Here is a 23,319-nt window from a genome sequence, read left to right on the forward strand (position 1 = left end):
GTTCACGCGCACAACTCGTGACAACGCTCCCACTAGAGTGGCTATCAATTGGTGTGCAGACGCATACGTCTGTGTGGCCACACAAGAAGCACGATAAGGGTACTATGTGCGTACGCACGAGGCAGTGCGCACGCACAGGGCTCAGAAAACAGGGCAACGCGCACGCATAGGCAGTGCTAGCGCTACCACCAGAGGGTGCTGCAAAGGGTGTGCGGGCACACAGATGGCAAAACTTGCAGTTGCGTGCACACGCACAGGGTGGTGCACACGCACAGGTGCCCTGTTTCACAAAAGTTTTTCTTTTCAAAACTAAGATTCTCTCCTATAGCATAGCAACATACCAACCCCAAATCATTCAAACTAGCATAAATTCATGGTCCACAAGCAATTCAACTTATTCAATCCAAAAATACCAAATAAAAACTAATCTAATCATCATATCACAAGAAATTAACTAGTTCAAAAAGGCTATAAACAAAAGATAAAGTTGGAACAATATTACCATGGTGGGGTGTCTCCCACCAAGCTCTTTGGTTTAGAGTCCTAAGTTGGACTTTGCATGGCTTCATTGGTCACTTTGAACTTCTCCAAGGAGGAATATCTCCAACTCCTTGGCATTCTTTGCTTGAGTGTGATAGAGTTTCACCCTATGATCATTGATTTTAAACTTGATCCCATTGATAGGGTGAATCACTTCCACCACTCCATAAGGCTTGACATCCACCACCTTGAATGGACTATCCCATCTAGATCTCAACTTTCCGGGCATCAATCGCAACTTTGAATTGTACACAAGCACTTCATCACATATCTTAAAACTCTTCCTCCTAATATTTTTGTCATGGAATGTCTTGGCTTTTTCCTTGTAAAACTGAGCATTCTCATATTCTTCCAGCCTAAGACATTCTAATTCCTCCAATTGGAGCTTACGTTCCATTCCCGCTCCCTTTAAATCTGGATTGCAATTCTCACTGCCCAAATAGGCCCTATGTTGGATTTCAACAGGAAGATGATAAGGCTTTCCAAAAATAATACAAAAGGGACTCATTCCGATTGGGGTTTTGTAAGAAGTCTTGTATGCCCATAGTGCATCTCCCAATCTGGAACTCTAATCCTTCTGTTGTGGGTTAACCACTTTCTCTAAGATTCTCTTAATCACTTTGTTGGACACTTCTGCTTGTCCATTAGTCTGAGGATGATAGGCTGTGGAGACTTTGTGGATAACCCCGTACTTTTTCATCAATGCCTCAATTTTCTTGCTGCAAAAATGGGTTCCTTGGTCGCTCACGATCGCTCAAGAATGAAGCAACGGTATTGGCATCATCACAATCGGTAGGAATTGCTTCCACCCATTTAGAGACATAATCCACAGCTAACAGGATATAAACAAACCCATTATAATTTGGAAATGGCCCCATGAATTCTATGCCCCAAACATAAAAAATCTCACAAAAATCATCGGTTGTTGGGGCATTTCATCTCTCTGTGAGGTATTTCCAGATTTCTGGCATTGATGACAGGATTTGCAAAATTGGTTGGCATCCCTAAATAAAGTAGGTCACCAGAATCCACAGTCTAGAACCTTCCTTGATGTTCCCTGCGGGCCGAAATGACCCCCACTCTCAGATGAGTGGCAAAATTGAAGGATAGATTGAAACTCAGATTCTGACACACACTTTCTAATCACTTGGTCAGCTCCATGCCTCCACAGTTGTGGATCATTCCAAACATAATACTTAGCATCGCTTCTCAATTTATCTTTTTGATGCTTTGAAAATTGTGGGGGAAAAACGCGGGCGACTAAGTAATTAGCAATCGGGGCAAACCAAGGAGTACTTTGGGATATTACTTGCAAGATATCGAAGGGAAATGAGTCATTGATAGGAGTGGGATCCGAAGCTAAATGTTCAAGCCGACTAAAATGGTCCGCTACCAGATTTTGGGTCCCACTTCTATCTCTGATCTCCAAATCGAATTCTTGCAAGAGTAATATCCACCTAATGAGTCTAGGCTTTGGCTCTTTCTTCTTTAGCAAATATTTCAAGGCGGCATAGTCCGAATACACCACTACCTTAGAGCCTAGCAAATAAGGTCAAAACTTATCTAGTACAAAAATAATGGCTAAGAGCTCTTTTTCGGTAGTGGTGTAATTCGACTGGGCCGAATCTAAGGTCTTTGAAGCATAGGCTATAGTGTAAGGAACTTTACAATCGCACTGTGCTTGCGCGGCACCTACGGCGTGATTCGAGGCATCGCACATGATCTCGAAGGGTTGATCCCAGTTTGGGCCTCGCACAATAGGAGCTGTGGTCAAAGATTCCTTCAACTTGTCAAAATCCTTTTTGCAATCCTCATCAAAAATAAATTCCACATCCTTTTGAAGTAAGCGGGAAAGAGGTAAGGCGACTTGGCTAAAATTATTGATGAATCGGCGGTAAAAACCTGCGTGGCCAAGAAAGGAACGAATCTCCCTCACCAAGGAGGGGTAAGGTAAACTCGAAATAATATCGATCTTAGCCAGGTCTACGAAAATTCTGTCTTTAGATATAATATGACCCAATACTATACCTTGTTTCACCATAAAATAGCATTTTTCAAAGTTCAACACAAGGTTAGTGTTGGTGCATCTTTCTAGTACCCGAGCTAAGTTCTCTAAACACGCATCAAAGGAGCTACCATAAATGCTAAAATTGTCCATGAAAACTTCCATGCAATTCTCCAAAAGATCTGAGAAAACACTGTCATGCACCTTTGAAACGTTGTTGGTGCATTGCATAAGCCAAACGACATTCTCTTATACGTAAACGTTTCAAAGGGGCAAGTAAAAGTGGTTTTCTCCTGATCCTCAGGAGCTATATGAATCTGGAAGTACCCCGTATATCCATCTAAAAAGCAATAATGGGATTTACCTGCCAAGCGATCTAACATTTGGTCTATGAATGGCAACAGGTAATGGTCCTTCCGCGTCGCTTGATTCAGCCGGCAGTAATCTATGCACACTCGCCAAGTATTTTGAATCCGGATTGCAACGAGCTCTCCTCTTTCGGTTTTCACCATGGTTACTCCGGATTTCTTCGGTACTACTTGGACCGGACTTACCCACTCACTGTCTGAAATGGGATAGATGATGTCCGCTTCCAAGAGGCGAGTTACTTCCTTCTTGACTACAACAAGGATTGTGGGGTTTAGCCATCTTTGCGGTTGCCGGACCGGCTTAGCACCATCTTCCAAGAAAATTTTATGAAGGCACACTTGAGGGCTTATTCTCACAATGTCACTTAAGCTCCATCCGATCACCTTTTTATACTTCCGGATAACCTCAATGAGTTGTTGCTCCTCTTGATTGGAAAGATCGGTTGCCATTATCACTGGGAACTTGTGCTCCTTGTCAAGGAATGCATATTTAACATGGGGTGGAAGCGGCTTCAAATCTTCCATTGCTTCTTGGAGTGGTAGCTTGATAGAGAGGATTATGATGGTTCGAAAATTTAGCAAAACAATTTCTTCGTTGGTAGTATAGTCCAAACCAACAAATAAACCTCTCGATCAAAGTTTAATTTTCAAATCAATAATTAACCGAGATCAAGAGTACTTCAACCTCAGGTCGTTCTCCCTAGGACGCAATTGGAAGTATTTCTCTTTCGGTTGTGGAGGCAAAAGGGGGTTTTCAAGCAAGAAATGAAAGATTAAAAGAATAAGCAATAAAAGAACTAAGCAACGAGCAAAATTGTGAATTAATGCAAGTAAAAGGAAAACAAGATCAAAACTAATAAAAATGCTATAAATGCAAGAAGAACCTTGACCTGGGAATGAGGACCCAAGGAATCCTATCATCGCCATAACCACAACTATGGTAATTATGATGAGTCAATCTCGCCTAGTCAACCCCAACCATCGAGGAGTAAGTCAAGCAAGCATAATTGACCTTAATCCATAAGTCCTAACCAACTTACCAAACTAGTTGATAAAAGGCTAGCGTCAATGGAAACAAGAGTCAACTAACTACCCAAGAATTACCACTAAATGTCAGACATTATGACTCTAGTATCCTAGGAACTCAAACCACAAGCCAAGGTGGGAAAATCTACTCAAAATCTAGAGTTGGCATTTTGACAAACACCTTGTGTGCATAAAAGTAAAGCATGGGAAATTGCAAAGTAAAATGGAAAACTATAACCAACTATCAACAAAACCAAATATAAACAAGCAATCAAACATAAAGGAAGCATGAAACATAAAATTCATCAATCAAAACTTCAAGAAACATAAAATTGCAAATATGGACAAGTAACTTGAACCAAAAGGAAATGAAAGTAAAGACAATGTAATTAAAGATGAAATTGAGAGTACTTACAATTAAAGAAGCAAAATCCAAAAGAAAAGCTTGCTATAAAATGCTACAATGGAGATGGAAATTAAAACCCTAAGAGAGGAATGCTACACTACTCCTACTCCTACTCCTAATTACTCTCTAAAACTATCTAAGTGAGCCCTAGCCTAATGCCTTCATATGTGTTGATACCCCCTTCATAGAGCATCCAAATTCAGCTCCAAGCCTTCAAAATTTAGGCCAAAAGCCCTCAGAAAACAAACAGCACGCGTTTCATTAATGAAATCACGTGCAGGGACCTGTGCGGATGCACAGATGCGTGCGTCCGCACACTTGGCTGAATTTTCTCCTGTGCGTAAGCACAGGTACTTGTGCGCACGCACACATGCAAATTTCCTCTTGTGCGTATGCACACAAGCTTGTGCGCACGCACACTTGCCTTTGTGTGCTTTTCCTTATTTTCCTCATGTGTTCTTCCTTGTATATGCCTTCTTCAACTTTTGCTTATCCATTCTTGCCTAATTGACCTGAAATCACTCAACAAATATGTCATGGCATCAAATGGAATAAAAGTGGAATTAAATTGCTCATTTCAAGCACAAAATTGCATGTTTTCACAGTTAAGATCAAATTGGGGACAAAACACAAAAGTATGCTATTTTTGTGTTTAAGTGTGAGTTCATGTGCTAGAATCCATCCAAATTGAGTCAAAATACATAGGAACTGAAAAACAGGAGAACTGTGCGAACATACAAGGCTGTGCGTACGCACAGGTCTCTGTTCCTGCAACAAAATTTTGCCTCTAAGCCATCAAACATGACATCCAAAATAGGTTTTCAAGTCCTAAATCATCATAAAACTCCCAAAAATACATTATTTCACTAAAATTACCTAACAAACATCAAAATAAATCTAACCAACCAAGCAATATAGCCAATTATTCATGAAACAAAAGGTAAAAGAGAGAAAGCTAGAAGGATATTACCATGGTCAGGTGTCTCCCACCTAGCACTTTGGTTTTAAGTCCTCAAGTTGGACTTTTGAGTGAAGCTTGTGTCATGGTGGCTTATGCTTCCACTCATCCTTGAGTTGCCACCCATCTTTGCTCTTCAAAAATCCTCTGGGATTCAACACGAAGTACATGAAGCTCCTAAACAACCTCAAGCAAGAATTTAGGATCCAAAATTGTTGATTGTAGACATGTATGCCCGGATCCCACACTTTGGTTCCTCTATCATCCTCTTGTTGACTTTCACTTGTGCCCTTGGATGGACAACCTCTTGAAGCACCTTTGAAGCACCCAATTGAATATTGGACTCCTCCAAATTGGACCTTGCACCACTTGTTCCTTGAACTCCATTGCCAATGACGTGGCAGAAAATGGCAGATTAAGTATTTATAGAGAAAACAGCATTGCAAGTACAGTTCTCAACCGGCTAAACTCTGCTTATCAATTTAGAAAAGAGTTATCACAAAATTAAGAACAAAATACTAGGAGTAGAAATCCCAAGTCATCTCCCAACGAGTTGACAAAAGAGTGCAGCTTATTGATCAGAGGTTTTCTAAGAAATTTTTGAGTTTGAGAAACATAAAAATAAATAATTGTAAATTGAAGCAATGGAAATTAACGAGATAATTTATATAATTCAAATAAAAGCCTTGACCAGGAAAAGATTAATTGGAAGTTCTATCCTTGTTGAATTTTCCCAAGTGTAGTAATAAAAGATTGTTGTTCTACTTGGTCATCCCTTACTTACTTAATAAGGGAAAGTCAAGTGACTAACTAACTAACTCTATCACTCGAGTCCTAATCCTCTCCTAAGAAAGGATTAGAGTAAGAGCCTAGAGAGTCAGCCAACAACTTCCAATTAAGATTAACACTTGAGTATTCCAACTCAAGGTTCTCCTCTTAATCAACTCCCAATCAAGTTAGAAAACTACTCCATTAACATGAATATAACTTTCACAAAATTAAAAAGGGAATAAAAGGAAGACATGATAAACAATAACTGAAAATTAATTAAAAGTAAAAATGATTCTTTGCATTAATAAATCCCAAAATCATAAACATACTTATCCAAACAGGGTTAATGGGCAATAAAAGAGTAAAGGAATAGGAAAACAAACTAGAATAATGAAACTTCAACGGAGGTAATGACTCTTCTCAATATCCAAAGAAAAAGAAATAATCTCTAAAACTATGAATGTGAAGAACCCTAGAGGAAGGAGTAGAATTCTCTCTACGATTCAAAAACTAAACCAAAACTATGCGTAATGTGAATGTGTGTTGAGTCTCTGCTGTCCCTTGGCTCTAGTCTGTGTTTCTGGGCCGAAAACTAGGTCCAAACTCAGCCCAAAATTGCCCCAGCATTTTCTGTGATTTCTGCAGGTCGCGCATGTCATACGTACGCATCAGTCACGCGTACACGTCGATGGTCAATTTTGCATGTCACGCGTACGCGTTAGGTACGCGCACGTGTCGCTGTGTAAACTCGCTTTCACGCGTACGCGTCAGGTACGCGCACGCGTCGCTGTTGAAATCTCCAGATCACGCGCATGCGTGAGCCATGCGTGCGTGTCAATGCTCGCTGGTTGTCTCCTTTATTTCTTGTGTTCCTTCCATTTTTGCTAGCTTCCTTTCCATCTTCTAAGCCATTCCTGCCCTATAAAGCCTGAAAACACTTAACACACAGATCACAACATCGAATGGTATAAAGGGGAATTAAAATATATAATTTAAAGGCTTAGGAAGCAAGTTTTCAATCATAAAACAAAATTAGGAGGGAATTGTAAAATCATGCAAATAGTATGAGTAAGTGTGCAAAGACTTGATAAAAACTACTCAATTGAGCACAAGATAAACCATAAAATAGTGGTTTATCAGCCAACCAACATCCAATCCTTGACCATTTAAGACTCCAAGAAGCACCTTGAGTTGATAATCCATTTCCAAGAGAGCAAATTGATATGGGCCTATGATGCTCATGGAGAAAATTGTTACCCACTCAATTTGTCCTTGGGCTGGAGTTATCCTATTAAGCTCTTGCACAATTGCTTCCACTTCTTGGATAATCACTTCTTCCTCACCATCATTTTCAAGCTCTTCCATATCCCTCTCAAACTCAAGAGTGGAAGGCTCCTCAAGATTATTGAGGGGGTTGACCAAGACAGACAAAAAATCATTGATGATGGAATCCACTTCTCGATCAAACACCCTCAATTTTCCATTCACCTCATCCGTTTCACAAGTTCTACCTTCCTCCTCTTGTTGCAATTCTTATTTTAACTCTTCTACCTCCCCTTGAGGCTCTATGTTCTCCTCCTTATTATATTCTATACTTGATCCTCCACCTTCCTCAAGGGGAATGTCTTGATTGCTTGAGTGTAGCAAGGTCAAGCGGTGCACCACTTCGGCTATGGTGTCTATGAACTCCCCTTGCTTCCTTCGGAACCCTTCTTGCTCTTGGAAGAATTATTGAAGGTCTTGTTCTTCTTGGGGTAAGGGTTGGAAAACTTCATATTGGGGTGGAAGAGAAGGTTCAAAAGTTGGGGAAAAGGTTGGATATGTGGGAGGTGTGTCATGTGGATGAGGGTATTGAGGTGGTGTATAAGGGTGTGGTGGTTCATATGGTTGATGGTAAGGTGTATAAGTATCTTGATTCCATGGAGATGTGTAAGGTGGTGGTTGAAAGGTTGGTGGTTGAGGATTGTGTATGGGGTATCTCTCATATCCTTGGATTTGATATTCACAAAGGGGAAAGTTCGGCTCATTGTAGTATGAGAGAGGTGTTTGCCATGAGTGTTGCTCATACATAATTGGTTCCTCCCTAAATTGATTCTCCCACTCCATGAAGCAATCCCAATTTGAATTCATCATATCCTACAAAATACTCACAACCAAGCTCCAAGCAACAAGGGTGATAACTCATAGAGAAAATAGAAAATGAAAGCAAAAGACATCAATAAAATAAGAAAAACAAACACCTAGATATTAACAAGAATAACCAAATAACCAAAACAAAGTAAGATATTTACACTATCAACATATTTACAACAACCAAAAGTTAGCACTCAATTGCATTCCCTGGCAACAGCGCCAAAACATGATAGAGAGGATCAAGATGGTTCGGAAATTTAGCAAAACAATTTCTTCGTTGGTAGTATAGTCCAAACCAACAAATAAACCTCTCGATCAAAGTTTAATTTTCAAATCAATAATTAACCGAGATCAAGAGTACTTCAACCTCGGGTCGTTCTCCCTAGGATGCGATTGGAAGTGTTTCTCTTTCGGTTGTGGAGGCAAAAGGGGGTTTTCAAGCAAGAAATGAAAGATTAAAAGAACTAAGCAACAAAAGAACTAAGCAACGAGCAAAATTGTGAATTAATGCAAGTAAAAGGAAAACAAGATCAAAACTAATGAAAATGCTATAAATGCAAGAAGAACCTTGACCTGGGAATGAGGACCCAAGGAATCCTATCATCGCCATAACCACAACTTTGGTAATTATGATGAGTCAATCTCGCCTAGTCAACCCCAACCATCGAGGAGTAAGTCAAGCAAGCGTAATTGACCTTAATCCATAAGTCCTAACCAACTTACCAAACTAGTTGATAAAAGGCTAGCGTCAATGGAAATAAGAGTCAACTAACTACCCAAGAATTACCACTAAATGTCGGACATTATGACTCTAGTATCCTAGGAACTCAAACCACAAGCCAAGGTGGGAAAATCTACTCAGAATCTAAAGTTGGCATTTTCACAAACACCTTGTGTGCATAAATTAAAGCATGGGAAATTGCAAAGTAAAATGGAAAACTATAACAAACTATCAACAAAACCAAATATAAACAAGCAATCAAACATAAAGAAAACATGAAACATAAAACTTGTCTCTCAACAATTTTCCCTCGGCAAGTATACCGAATTGTCGTCAAGTAAAAACTTACAATAGAGTGAGGTCGAATCCCACAGAGATTGATTGGTCAAGCAACTTTAATCAGAGGAATGTTCTAGTTGAGCTATGCAGGAATTGGGTTGAGATTTGCAGAAAAGTAAATAGCGGGAAAGTAAATAACAGAAAATGTAATTGCTGGAAGTAAATGACGGAATGTAAATGACGGAATGTAAATGACGGAAAGTAAATTGCAGAATCTTAAATGGGGATTTGGGGAAATGAACATAAAGGTAAATGGCAGAAAGTAAAGAGAATGGGTAAGATCAGAAGTGAGGGATTCATTGGGCTCAGGAGATGTTGTATTCTCCGGATCAAATTCATTCTCATCTCTTCCTCAATCAATGCATTCATTGATCTCCTTGGCAATCTTAAGTGATTGGATTCCAATTCCTTGGTAACCCAATCTCTCAAATCTTGATCAATAGCCAATTCTTTGGTCTAATTGCTCATGAGAAGAGATGAAGTATGGTTACTGATTATACCACATGTATTCCCAAATCAAAGTGTTGGTAGGATTATATGTCACCATATCCATCTAAACCCCAATTTGCTCCAACATGAGAAAGCATTTCTAGCATGATCTCTTCATTCCTCTTCCAAGGTCCAAAGAGATCCAAGTATGAATAGCTTCTTTTCCAAGACAACTACCCAATTGGATGAAGATTGAAAGATTTCTAGTAAAATCAAGAGAAAAGAAAGAAGAAGAATAATGAAAACTATTATTAATCCATCAAATTACAACAGAGCTCCCTAACCCAATGAAAGGGGTTTAGTTGTTCATAGCTCTGGGAATGGAAAGCGTAAATGAAAAATACATTCTGAAAACTCAAACTAGAAAGTGCAGGAAAAGTAAAATATACAGAGTGTAGTTCTCCACAAAATGCCAAAAGCTCCCTTACTAGTTCAAAACTACTCCTATATATACTACTCTTCTGATCTTCTAGTTGGCTTCTTCAAGTCTCGGATATGGGCCTTTGGATCTTTAGTTGAAGCAGTTACACTCTTCAGTGGGCTCAGCTTTGCTTGCAGAGAAAGTGTGAGTTAGGCATGGACGTTAGTTAGGATGTTAGTGGTGTTAACGTTAAGTGAAAGTGTGGGTTCGAGAACGTTAGTGACGATCACCTTTTTCACTAACGTTCCAAGCCAAAATTGATTCACGTTAACTTCAACGTTAGTGGCACTAACATGACCACTAACGTTGCCTCTTGGTCCTTTGCAAACGTTATTTGCATTCACCTTTTCCAATAACGTTGCTTATTGCCCCTTTTCCCCACGTTAGAGTTCACGTTAGTATAGCTAACGTGACCTTTAACGTGGACTTGCCTATTCTTCGAGAGCGTTAGTGACACTTACCTTTGTCACTAACGCTCCAAACACCCCTCCCTCCCACGTTAGAGTTCACGTGACCACTAACGTGGTGGTTATTGCCATCTCTAACGTTAGTGACAAAGGTGAGTGTCACTAACGTTGGTCCATCAATTCCTCTTCCACGTTAACGTAATTAACGTGGCAACTAACGTGGGCAATAGTGGTTTAATAGTGGCTTAATCCAACGTTAGTGACAAAGGTGAGTGTCACTAACGTTGGCAATTCCTTGTCCCTTCCACGTTAGAGTTCACGTTAATGTAATTAACGTAACTCTTAACGTGGCCAAGTGTGCCCCTTTTTCCAACGTTAGTGGTATTAACTTTTACCACTAACGTTGGAGCTTCACTTCTCTTCCACGTTAGCTTTCAGGTTAACGTAATTAACGTGGCAACTAACGTGGGCTATAATTGCTTTCGAAGGCATTATTGGCGATCACTTTTCTCATTAACGTTGCAAGCTAGCTCCCGTTCCACGTTAGTGGTCACGTTAATTAGACTAATGTGGCTACTAATGTGGTTCTTCCTTGCTTCCTTAGTCCTGAAATCAAGCAATTAAAGTGCATCAAAGCTCTATTCTAAGTCATGAGATCATGCATTATTCAATTTGTCATTAAATCCATGCATAATTCTCATGAAATCATGTAAAGTTCACAATGTTTGCTTGAATCAAGATGTAAGTGAATATCTACCCAAAACATGCTTATTTGCTTAAGAAAATTCATGAAACTACCCTAAAACAATAAAGAAAAGGTCACTGAAACTGGCCAAAATGCCCTGGCATCACAACACCAAACTTAAAGCTTGCTTATCCCTAAGCAAGTACTGAAACATAAGAATGATGAATGAAAGAACAAGAGGAACAAGTTCTTATTATAGAAGTAAAGCTCTTGGTTTATGGGGTTTCATGCATAGCAACTTAGGTTCATTCCTTTACTGGTTTCCAAGTCCTTATCATGATTTTGAAAACTTGCTTGATTGCATCCTATGAGATCCATATTCTTTGATCCTCTCCCCTTTTCAGGGTTTATTGCATCCTTAGGCTAAGTGCTCTGTGAGGGGGCGACTCTTAAAATAAGCTTTCAGCCAACACTCCCGAACCAGTTGGTTCAAGGTGCTAGGTGTTGAAACACCCCTAAGGACTTACTCCCTCAAGTCTCTCTCCCCCATACATGCACACCACAGGCACATGGTTTGTTATTTTCTTTCCTTGAGGCCTTGGTGTCCAGCACCTCTTTGGGTTACTAAATGTTCTGTAGCAAGGTTGCTCTTGATAGTGGATTTTTAGTTGATAATCCCGGGTTAGTTAACCCAAGTTATCAAGTGATGAAGTGATGGGAAGCAGAAGCTGGTGAATTAAAAATTTATTAAAATGGTTACGTTGCAGGTATAGTTTTTAACTCACCGAGAATCTGCTTATCAATTTAGAAATATGTCACAGAGAGTTTAAATTAAAATTACTAAGAGTTTTAAGTCCCAAGTCGTCTCCCAACGAGTTGCAGAAAAGTGTGCTATTTTATTAATCAGATGTTCCAAGAAGTTGAGCTAAGTAAATTGGAATTTAAATTGAGGATTTTTAAATAATATAAATAAAAGCCTTGACTGGGAATTGATTGGTTAGAATCTCTATCATTGAAGGTGTGATTGTAAGATTAATTTATAATTAATGGTTGTTCTGTTTGGTTATCCTTTACTAGGTAAGGGAAAGTCAAACAAGTGGGAATGCCAGATCTGTTCACAAGTTGCAACCCACTTAGTTCAAAGGGATTGGTGTCGGTGACAGGATAGCAATCCAACATTTAACCCAATTACAAATTTTCTTTCAATCCTTCCAACTCAAGAGTTCCTTTTAATCAACTCCCCATCAAGTAAGGAAACTACTCACGCATTGTAAATAAAGAATCCATAGTGCAAGAAAGGGAATTAAAAGAAGACATGATTATTGGAATTGAAATTGAACTAAAAAGAAATAATCCTTGCATTAAATAATCATAAAAGTATCTGAATGACAAAATTGAACATAACAAAGAACATGGAAGAATAGAACCAAGTTAAGAGAACAAACTAGAATGATGAAGTCTTGATGAGGAAATAACTCTTCTCACTGTTCCAGTGCTAAGACCAATTGAAAATTAAAATTCTAAAAACTAGAGAGAAAAACCTAAGAGAGTGAAAAACTAGATCTAAAACTACTGAATGAATGTGTCCCTTGTTTCTGCATATTCTCTGACTCTAGTCTGCTGTTCTGGGCCAAAAACTGGGCCGAAATAAGGTCCAAAATCGCCCCCATCAAATTCTGCAGATTATGCAGATCGCACATGTCACGCGATCGCGTCGTCCATGCGGACGCGTCGCTTGCGCTTTTTCCTCTCCACGCGTTCGCGTCGTCCACGCTACCGCGTCGCTTGCGCTTTCCAATCCACGCGGTCGTGCAAGCCATGTGGTCGTGTCACTGTGAATTGCGCTCCTTCGCGCAGTCGCGTGAGCCATGCGACCGCGTCACTTCTCGCTGGTTATCTCCTCAAATTCTTGTGTTCCTTCCATTTTTGCTAGCTTCCTTTCCAATCTCCAACTCATTCATGCCCTATAAAATCTAAAACACTTAACACACAGATCACGGCATCAAATGGAATAAAGGAGAATTAAAAATAAATAATTAAAGTCTCTAGGAAGCAATTTTCAAACATGTACTGAATTTAGGAAGGAAATCTAAATGCATGCTAAATTGATGAATAAGTGGGTTAGGATCATGACAAAACCACACAATTAAACACAATATAAACTATAAAATAGTGGTTTATCAACCTCCCCACACTTAAACATTAGCATGTCCTCATGCTAAATTGAAGGAGACAAGGAAATAAGTATGAACATGCAGAAACTCATGAAGTGCAATGCAGTCCTACATATATAAATAAATGCAACTATATGATTATTGTCCACTTGATCAAAAGTAAATAAACCCTTCAAAATAGTTACAAATCAAATTCCACTAACTCTATCATCATACAATAAAACCGATAAAAGTGCAAGAAGATAGCTTATGAAAGCAGGAAACATGAGAATTCAAGCATTGAACCCTCACTGATAATGTATGTATGCTCTAATCTCTAGTGTATAGGGTAATCACTCTATTCTTCTCTAGTCATGTTTTCCAGCTTTTGTTTTTCTCTTAACCAATCAACAACAGTTAATATACCAATGCAAACATCATGAGGTCTTTTTAGGGTTGTAATGAGGACAAGGTGCAGGTAAGGATATACATATGGCTAAGTGAGCTTTATAAATTGAATCTTTAATTAACTTAAGCTCTCACCTAATATACATATATTCTATATACTTTTAAATTCATGCTTAGCTACCCATAATTCCCTTTTTCAACCCATACTCATGTTTCAACTTTGTATTTTAATTCTATCATATGTGCATTGATCTTTGAATTCTGAATTTAACATTGGGGTAATTTTGTCCCCTTATTTCTTGATTTTTTTTATTATTATTGAATACATAAAGCTTATCAATGCACATAGATTTTTCATTCGTATATTTTCACATGAGTAGGTATCCAAATTCCCTTTAAATTTTCATGACATATTCCCTCAACAACTTTTGTTCCCACAATTTCCCATGCTTAACTAGCACACACAATTCTATCTTAAGCTAACCAAAGATTCAATTTGGGATATGCAATTGTTTTTTCGGCTTAAGGTTAGTAATGTGGTAAAATATCGAACAAATGGGAATTAAAGGCTCAAAGTGGTTAACAAAGGTAATTGAGAAGGGTAGGCTTGATTTGGATAAGTGAGTTTAAACAAATAATGGCCTCAATCATGCGCAAGCATGTAAATATAATAAATATTGGACATATAAGATAAAACAAAATATAGATTACAATCATAGAGAAGTAAACACACAAGAATAAAATGATTATGGTTAAATAATGTAACCATACATAAAGGCTCAAATCTTTCACAGGTTGTGTGTTCTTTAGCTCAAACATCATGTTCCAAATACAACTCTAGCAGATTTATCATAAAAATTTTGAAAAATTAGTAAAATTTTGTTCCAAAGATAGATTTTTAAAAGAAACTTATTGTCTTTTCAATCAAGTAGAACATGCATGCAACTATTCTAACCCTATGCAATTTATTCTATTCTATAAAAGAAAGAAAATCTAACTAAAATATCCTAATTATTGGTGCCAGAGAAGAGAATTTACCTCCGGAAGTCAGGTACTGACCGACCTCCCCACACTTAAGGCTTTGCACCGTCCTCGGTGCCATCTGTCAGGAATAGGGGTGGGCTGGTAGCAGTATCTCCACAGTCGGAACCATCATGGCTCCCGGTGCTGGTAAAAGAAGTGGAGCCCGGAGTGTCTGAGTCCTTGAATTTGCCCATGATCAGCTCCTTGAGGTATGTGAATCGGCGCTTGTTACGGCGCTCTCTCATCTTAGCTTTCTATTCATGCCGATCCAACTGTTCAAATATCTGCTGGAGCAATTTCTCAGTGGTGGATGCTTGTGGTGTTGAAGAAGGAATATCTTCAACTAGCTCAGTAGGCTGGCTTGTAGTGGCTGCTGAAAGTCTGAGGTATTTCCCGTTAGGGACATATTGATCATCCCGTGGAAGCATGGCTTTGGTGTCCCCAGCTCTGTAGGAGACTCCGGCTGCTGAGACAAGATCTGAGACCAGGGCCAAAAAAGGTAGGTTGCCCGCGATTTGTACGTGTTCCATAGCATTCCGGATATGTCTTGAGAGATTCAGAGGTTGGTCTGTAAGGATGCACCATAGTAGAACAGCCATGTCTGCAGTGAAGGAGGACTTATGAGTGCTTGGAAAGATGTAATGGGACATGATCTGTGCCCATACGCGGGCCTCCAAGGTAAATGCGGAAGCCAAGATTCCCTTAGGGCAGGTACGGTGGTATCCGTAGATCCAACGGCTACCAGGTAAAGCGATGACTCCGAGAACGGAGTCCCAGTCAAATTAGTATCTCTGGCGCTGAAAGGTGGCTTCTTGAAAAGCGTCCATTCCTGCTGGAATAGGGGGAAGACTCAGAGCTTGCTGAATGGCCTCTTCTGTGATGGGGACTTGCTTCTGCCGGACATAAACAGACTGCAGGGTCGTTATGTAGAAGTTGGAGTAGAACTCAACTACCCAAGAGAGATTGACCTGCCTCGGCTGTCTCCGTAAGAAACCCCATTGTCTTTGCTCAATTTGCGGCTCAACAAAGGCGGCGATATTGGACGGGAGGATAAGAAGGTATTCATTGTTATAGTTCCTTTCTGGTAGGATAGGGAACATCTGCTCACAGTAGCGATTGGGAAATCGCGCAGTGTCCTTTGCTGGAAAGGCTTTCTCCTTGTCGTCCACCTTTATTATCCTCTTAACTCTTTTTGTTGAGGGCTTGACTGCGGTTGAAGAAAGCTCTGCCACTAATGCTCTTTTAGTTCCTCTTCTTGCTGGTGGTTTGGAAGTAGCTTTCTCTTTTCCTTTCTTGGTGGCCATTCTGAAAGAAGGAAAGAGAAAGGAAATTAAATTCAAAGAGATAAAGCAAGGAAGAGGTTATTGTAAGTGATAGTCAATGCACAATAAAGATAAATGGCATTAACACATGGTCCGGATTACATGTGAAAAGCTCATCAATGGAAATATAGCAAGTACATGTAGGACAATGGAATGCAAGAGGTTTATTGGCATGCAGGCAAAGGCATGAGTAGCATATATCAAACATTCAATGTCCAGTCTAGATTACCATTTGTAACAAACTATCACGTTTGTATTGACAATTAAATCTAATTAATAAAATAATAAGGGAAAGTTGTGAAAAGCAAGAATTGAATAGTATAGCAACATAGAGAGGTGCATAATGCCACATGAGCTTTTTCACAAACATATAGCATGCATGGTGAATAGGGTATAGAAAATATGAAGATAAACATGCAAGCAATCCCTTAAATAGGAGAAAAATAATTGTCTAACAATTTGCAATAATCCACAGGCATATAATGGGGGATGATGACTCAAAAGGTCTCTAACACCATGTAAAAGGAAAAGAAGAAGAAGAAAAATAAAAGTTTGAAAAGAAAAAAGAAAAGGAAAAGAAAATAATAATATATATACATAATAGAATAAGAATAATAGAAAAGAGAAGAAGGAAGAAGAAGGTAAAACCTTGTTAATGGAGGAGAGAGAGAGAGAGAGTGAGAGGTGAGATAGAAAGGGGAAGGGGGAAAAGAAGAAAGAAGGAGGGAAAAGAAAAATTAGGATTTGGAGGAAAGAAAGATAAGATAATTTGGCAATTTAGGTTGAGCTATGCGGAGCATATGACGCGGCTGCGTGGGGCACGCGTTCGTATGGGTGCGCATCAGGTAAGATGACGCAATCGCGTCAGTCACGCGGTCGCGTGACCCGTGTTGCACTGCTGGCGCGAGTGTAGCCTCGCTCCAGCACAACTCTCTATTCAATTTATTTTAATAGCCAAAATTGGGTGACGCGATCGCGTGGGTCATGCGATCGCGTGAGTGTGCGTCAGAAAGTAATTGACGCGGCCGCGTCGGCGACGCGGTCGCGTGACAAGGATTGTGCTTCCAGCACCAATCCAGCACCACTCTCGCACAATATAGCATTGTGCACTCTTTTACGTCGAAAATGCAGGGCACGCGGCCGCGTGGGGCACGCGGTCACGTGGGAGGCTATGATTCCCATGCGACGCAAAAGCGTCAGGGACGCGGTCACGTGGGTCAATTTGTGCCATTGGCACGACTCCAGCGCTCCTCCTGCGTAACTTTCTGTTCATTTTTATTTTTCTTTACTCCCCCTGCCACGCGGACGCGTCGCTGGTGCGATCGCGTCCCGCGGCAAAGTTTTTTTTTTAAAAAAGAAATAAAGATATGTAATTGAAAGAGCACGAAAGCACTAATAAAGAGAAGAGTTATTAAAGAAGAAAAACTAAGAGTGAAGAAAAGAACGATCATACCGCGGTGGATTGTCTCCCACCAAGCACTTTGCTTTTACGTCCGTAAGTTGGACGCTCCAATAGCTCAATTTGCTGCGATGTGGGGATCTTCCAGGCGGAAGATCTCAAGCTCTTTATTTTTCTGCACTTTCTCACCATGGTATAGCTTCAGGCGCTGTCCATTAACCTTAATAAGTTCAGAGCTTGAAGGATGGCTTAGGTGATAGACTCCGTACGGTTCAGCCTTCTCTACTCTGTATGGACCTTCCCATTTTGATCTCAACTTACCAGGCATGAGCTTTAGTGGAGATTTGTAAAGGAGAACAAAATCTCCAGGTTGGAACTCTCTCTTCTTGATGTTTTGATCATGCACAGCTTTCATATTTTCCTTGTATATTCTGGAGTTCTCATAAGCTTCCAGGCGAAGGTTCTCCAGTTCCTGCAGTTGCAACTTTCTTTCAGCTCCAGCATTCTCAATTCTCATGTTGCACTCCTTAACTGCCCAGAAGGCTCTGTGTTCTATTTCAACTGGGAGATGGCAAGCTTTTCCATAAACCAAGCGGAAGGGACTCATCCCAATGGATGTCTTGTATGCTATTCTGTATGCCCACAGTGCATCTTGTAGTCTGGTGCTCCAGTCTTTTCTATGAGGCTTTACTATCTTTTGCAAGATACGCTTAATTTCTCTGTTTGACACCTCGGCTTGCCCATTAGTTTGGGGATGGTAAGCTGTTGCAACTTTATGGATTATCCCATGCTTCTTCATCAAGCCTGTTAGTCTCCTATTACAAAAATGGGTGCCTTGATCGCTCACGATCGCTCGTGGTGATCCAAAGCGGCATATAATATGGTTTCTCACAAAGGAAACAACAGTGTTAGCATCATCAGTGCGGGTAGGAATTGCTTCCACCCATTTGGAAACATAATCCACAACTAACAATATATAAAAATATCCACTAGAATTTGGAAATGGACCCATGAAGTCAATGCTCCATACATCAAAAATTTCACTGAAAAGCATATATTGTTGAGGCTTCTCATCCCTCCTGGATATGTTACCAAATTTCTGGCATGGGTGACAAGATTTACAAAACTCAGCGGCATCTCTAAAAAGAGTAGGCCACCAGAATCCGCAATCTAAGATCTTTCTAGCTGTTCTTTGAGGGCCAAAGTGTCCTCCACTCTCAGATGAGTGACAGGCCTCTAAAATGGACTGGAATTCTGATTGAGGTACACAACGTCTAATTATCTGGTCAGCGCCACATCTCCATAAATATGGTCATCCCATATATAATATTTAGACTCGCTTTTCAGCTTGTCTCTTTGATGTTTAGAAAAATGTGGAGGAAATGTGCGGCTAACTAAATAATTAGCAACAGGTGCATACCAAGGGACTACCTCAGATACTGCTTGCAGGTTGTTAAAAGGAAAATTATCATCTATAGGAGTAGAATCATCCTTAATATGTTCAAGGCGACTCAAATGGTCTGCTACTAAATTTTAATTACCACTCCTATCCTTTATTTCTAAATCAAATTCTTGTAACAGCAGTATCCAACGTATAAGTCTTGGTTTGGATTCCTTTTTAGCTAATAAATACTTTAGAGCTGCATGGTCTGAATACACTACTACTCTAGTACCAAGTAAATAAGCTTGGAATTTATCCAGAGCGAAAACAATAGCAAGTAGCTCTTTCTCAGTAGTAGTATAATTGGACTGGGCAGTGTCTAAAGTCTTAGACGCATAAGCAATAACAAAAGGGTCCTTACCTTCATGCTGAGCCAGCGCTGCTCCTACTGCATGGTTAGAAGCATCGCACATGATTTCAAATGGCTGGCTCCAGTCGGGTCCTCTCACAATTGGGGCTTGAGTTAGAGCAGTCTTCAGCCTATCAAATGCTTGTTTGCAATCCTCACTGAACTCGAACTCAATGTCCTTCTGCAGTAATCTGGATAAGGGAAGTGCCACCTTACTAAAGTCTTTAATAAATCTCCTGTAGAAACCTGCATGGCCATGGAACGAACGAACTTCCCTCACAGAAGAGGGGTAAGGTAAACTAGAAATAATATTCACCTTTGCTGGGTCTACAGAAATGCCATTATTAGATACCACATGTCCTAATACAATTCCTTGCTTTACCATAAAGTGGCATTTTTCAAAATTCAGTACAAGGTTTGTATTAACACATCTATCTAATACTCTAGATAATCCATCTAAGCAAAGGTTAAAAGAATCACCATAAACACTAAAATCGTCCATAAAAACTTCCATACAGTCCTCAATAAGATCAGAGAAAAGACTCATCATGCACCTTTGGAAGGTGGCTGGTGCATTGCACAAGCCAAAGGGCATTCTCTTATAAGCATAAGTCCCAAAAGGACATGTAAAAGTAGTCTTTTCCTGATCCTCAGGAGCTATATGAATCTGGAAATAACCTGTGTAACCATCTAGAAAGCAATAATGTGATTTACCTGACAGGCGATCCAGCATTTGATCAATGAATGGAAGTGGGTAGTGATCCTTACGGGTAGCTTGGTTGAGACGCCTGTAATCAATGCAGACTCTCCAAGCATTCTGAACTCTAGTTGCTATGAGCTTTCCATGCTCATTCTTCACTGTAGTGACTCCAGATTTCTTGGGCACCACTTGTACTGGACTTACCCATTCACTGTCTGAAATGGGATATATGATACCTGCTTCCAATAGTCTGGTCACTTCCTTTTTGACAACTTCCAAGATGGTGGGATTCAATCTTCTTTGTTGTTGACGGACCGGTCTTGCTCCTTCTTCTAAAAATATTCTGTGCTCGCATACTTGAGGGTTAATTCCCACTATGTCTGCCAAACTCCACCCAATTGCCTTCTTATGCTTCCTCAGTACATCAAGTAACTGCTCTTCTTGTTGAGAAGTCAGTTCCCTTGCAATAATAACTGGAAGCTTTTGCTCATCCTCAAGATAAGCATATTTGAGATGTAGAGGGAGAGGTTTCAATTCTAAATTTTGATCATGGGCAGGCTCTGGATTATCTGGGGCTTGCGAAAATGGTGAAGTGTCCTCATTGTCAGTTAAGAGGGTCCCCACACTCGGACCTTGTCCAGTGTGCCTCTCTTCAAACTCTTCTTTTTGGACTTCAGCCACACTTTCGTCTATGACATCACACTGGAAGATAGAATGATCTTCTGGGGGGTTGTTAATGACTCCATTCAGATTGAAGATCACTATGCGGCCATCTATTTCAAAGGAGTATGTTCCTAAAAAAGCATCCAATTTGAATTTTGATGTCTTCAGGAATGGTCTTCCAAGTAGGATTGATGATGGCTTATCTGAATCATTATGGGGCATCTCCAAGATATAAAAATCAGTGGGAAATGTGAGCCTTTTAATGTTCACCAAAACATCTTCAGCAACTCCAGCCACTGTAATAATGCTTTTATCTGCTAACACAAAACGAGCTGCCGTCCTTTTTAAGGGAGGGAGCCTTAAAACATCATATATAGACAAAGGCATTATACTGACACATGCTCCTAAATCACACATGCAATCATAAATTACTACACCACCAATAGTACAACTAACTATGCAAGGAGTTGGATCACTACATTTTTCAGGTAATCCTCCCATTAAAGCTGATATAGAACTACCTAAAGGAATAGTTTCTAATTCATTAATTTTGTCTTTATGGATACATAAGTCTTTTAGAAACTTTGCATATTTAGGTACCTGCTGAATAACATCAAAAAGGGGAACAGTTACCTCAACCTTTTTGAATATTTCTACCATTTTAGGATCAGGTTCCAGCTGCTTCCTGGGCTTCCTTGCAAGTTGTGGAAATGGAATGGGAGAAGTGTTTTCTGTGGTGCCTGCACCTTTTTGTGCTTCTTCCTGTGGTTGAGCTATCTATTCTTCAGCTATGTCCTGTATGTCCTCTTCCTCTTCAACATCTTCAATTTCTACCACCTTTTCAGCTGAGGCGTATTCTGGTGAGCTTGGTTCCTCCTGATTCCTCTCCTGCAGTGTGGTTCCGGACCTCAGGGTGATGGCATTAATGCCTCCCTTTGGATTGGGTAATGGTTGAGAGGGAATTCCAGTGGTGCATGAAGGTTGGTTACTGGAATTTTGTGCTGAACCAAGTTGTGTCATAAAAGCTTGCAGAGTAGAGGTGAAACCATTCAGACTGGCGTTAATACTGTTCACGATGGTATTTTCCATGGCCAGTTGTCTTTTCTCAAAAGCTTGTAAAAAATCTTCATTAGAAGATACAGAAGAATGAGTAAATTGAGAGGTTTACTGCTGATTGTTCGGTGGTCCTTGGTTTTGCCTCAGGTGAGGTGCTCGATAAGGTTGATTTTGCTGCCTGTTGTTGTTATTATTCCACCTCTGATTTCCCTGGTTATCTCTGCCTCCCCTATTATTGTTGTCTCTCCAATTCTGGTTTGAATTGTCCTGCCATCCATGGTTATTATTTCTACTTTGATTGTACCCTTGGTTGGGGCGGTCATAGAAGTTGTAAGTGGATGCCACCATGTTGTCTTCTTGTTGGAGCTGCGGGCATTCATCAGTGTAATGGCTGTAATCAGCACAAATTCCGCAAATTCTTTGTGGAACTAGTTGTTGGTTTTGCTGTGGTTGAGTTTGCTGAGCTTGTTGACTCAACTGCATTTGCTTCAGCAGGTTGGTCATCTCACAGATGCTTCGATTTAGAGCAGCAGTCTCTATGCCAGAAGATACTTCTGCAACGGCTTTTGAACGGCCTTGCTTCTGTCTGTGGTTCCGAGTAGATTCAGCTAAATCACTGATCAATTACCAAGCTTCATCAGTGGTCTTGTACTTCTTCATAGACCCATTGCTGCCACTTTCCAATGTGGTCTTATCTTGGGGCCTCATACCTTGTGTGATATAGCTGAGTAGCACGATCTTGTCAATCATGTGGTGGGGGCATGCTTCCAGAAGATTATTGTAGCGCTCCCAGTATTCAAAGAGAGCCTTATTGTCATCCTGAACAATTGTAGAGATATCCTTCCTCAGTTTATCAGTAACTTCAGATGGAAAGAATTTCTCCAGAAACTCCTTTCTGAGTGTATCCCAGTTGGATACATTTGCTAGAGGTTGAGTGTAGTACCACTCTCTTGCTTTTCCCTCAAGAGAGAACGGAAAAGCTTTCATTAGGATTGAAGTTTCATCAGTGCCATCACGCCTGACAGTAGAACAGGCTGCCTGGAAGTCTCTCAAGTGCTTGATAGGCTCTTGAGCAGGTAGGCCATGAAACTTGGGCATCAAATTTAGCAGTGCGGTTTTTATTTAAAAATTCATAGATACCGCTGGATGATGCGCTTGAAACGGTTACATTGTAAAATCAGGAGCTCCTTCCTCCTGAATGGTAACTCTTCTAGCTGCCATGTTTTCTGCACGTAAAACAACTGAATCAGTAGAACGGGAGCTGGTTTCCTCCTCAGATTCACTTTCAGATCCGCCCTCAGAGCGGGCTAACCTACGCTGTTCTCGCCTTATTCGTGAAATAGTCCTTTCAATTTCAGGATCCAATATTAGCAAGCGTAGATCAGGAAGTGAACGCGTCATTTGACGGAAGAAACATGCAGCTCATAGTAGCAAAATTAAATAAAATGAAAATAAATAAATTCTAATTAATAAAATTAACACTCTATTGCAACTCCCTGGTAACGGCGCCAAAAATTGATGGGAAGCAGAAGCTGG

At 40.1% G+C, this 23,319-nt stretch overlaps 1 protein-coding gene across 1 annotated transcript; it reads right to left on the reverse strand.

Moving 5' to 3' along the window:
* Nucleotides 1-565: 565 nt before the first annotated feature.
* Nucleotides 566-937, reverse strand: LOC112785950 (uncharacterized). Its single transcript, XM_025829372.1, has one exon. It carries the CDS (start codon nt 935-937, stop codon nt 566-568), a length of 372 nt encoding a protein of 123 aa, XP_025685157.1.
* Between the last annotated feature and the right edge of the window lie 22,382 nt (nt 938-23,319).

The sequence above is a fragment of the Arachis hypogaea genome, chromosome 20 (genome assembly GCF_003086295.3).
Source record: "Arachis hypogaea cultivar Tifrunner chromosome 20, arahy.Tifrunner.gnm2.J5K5, whole genome shotgun sequence".
Taxonomy (NCBI): Eukaryota; Viridiplantae; Streptophyta; class Magnoliopsida; order Fabales; family Fabaceae; genus Arachis; species Arachis hypogaea.

Coding starts and splice junctions, on each gene's coding strand:
- LOC112785950 (XM_025829372.1), bottom strand. CDS start 937: ATGGAACGTAAGCTCCAATTGGAGGAATTAGAATGTCTTAGGCTGGAA.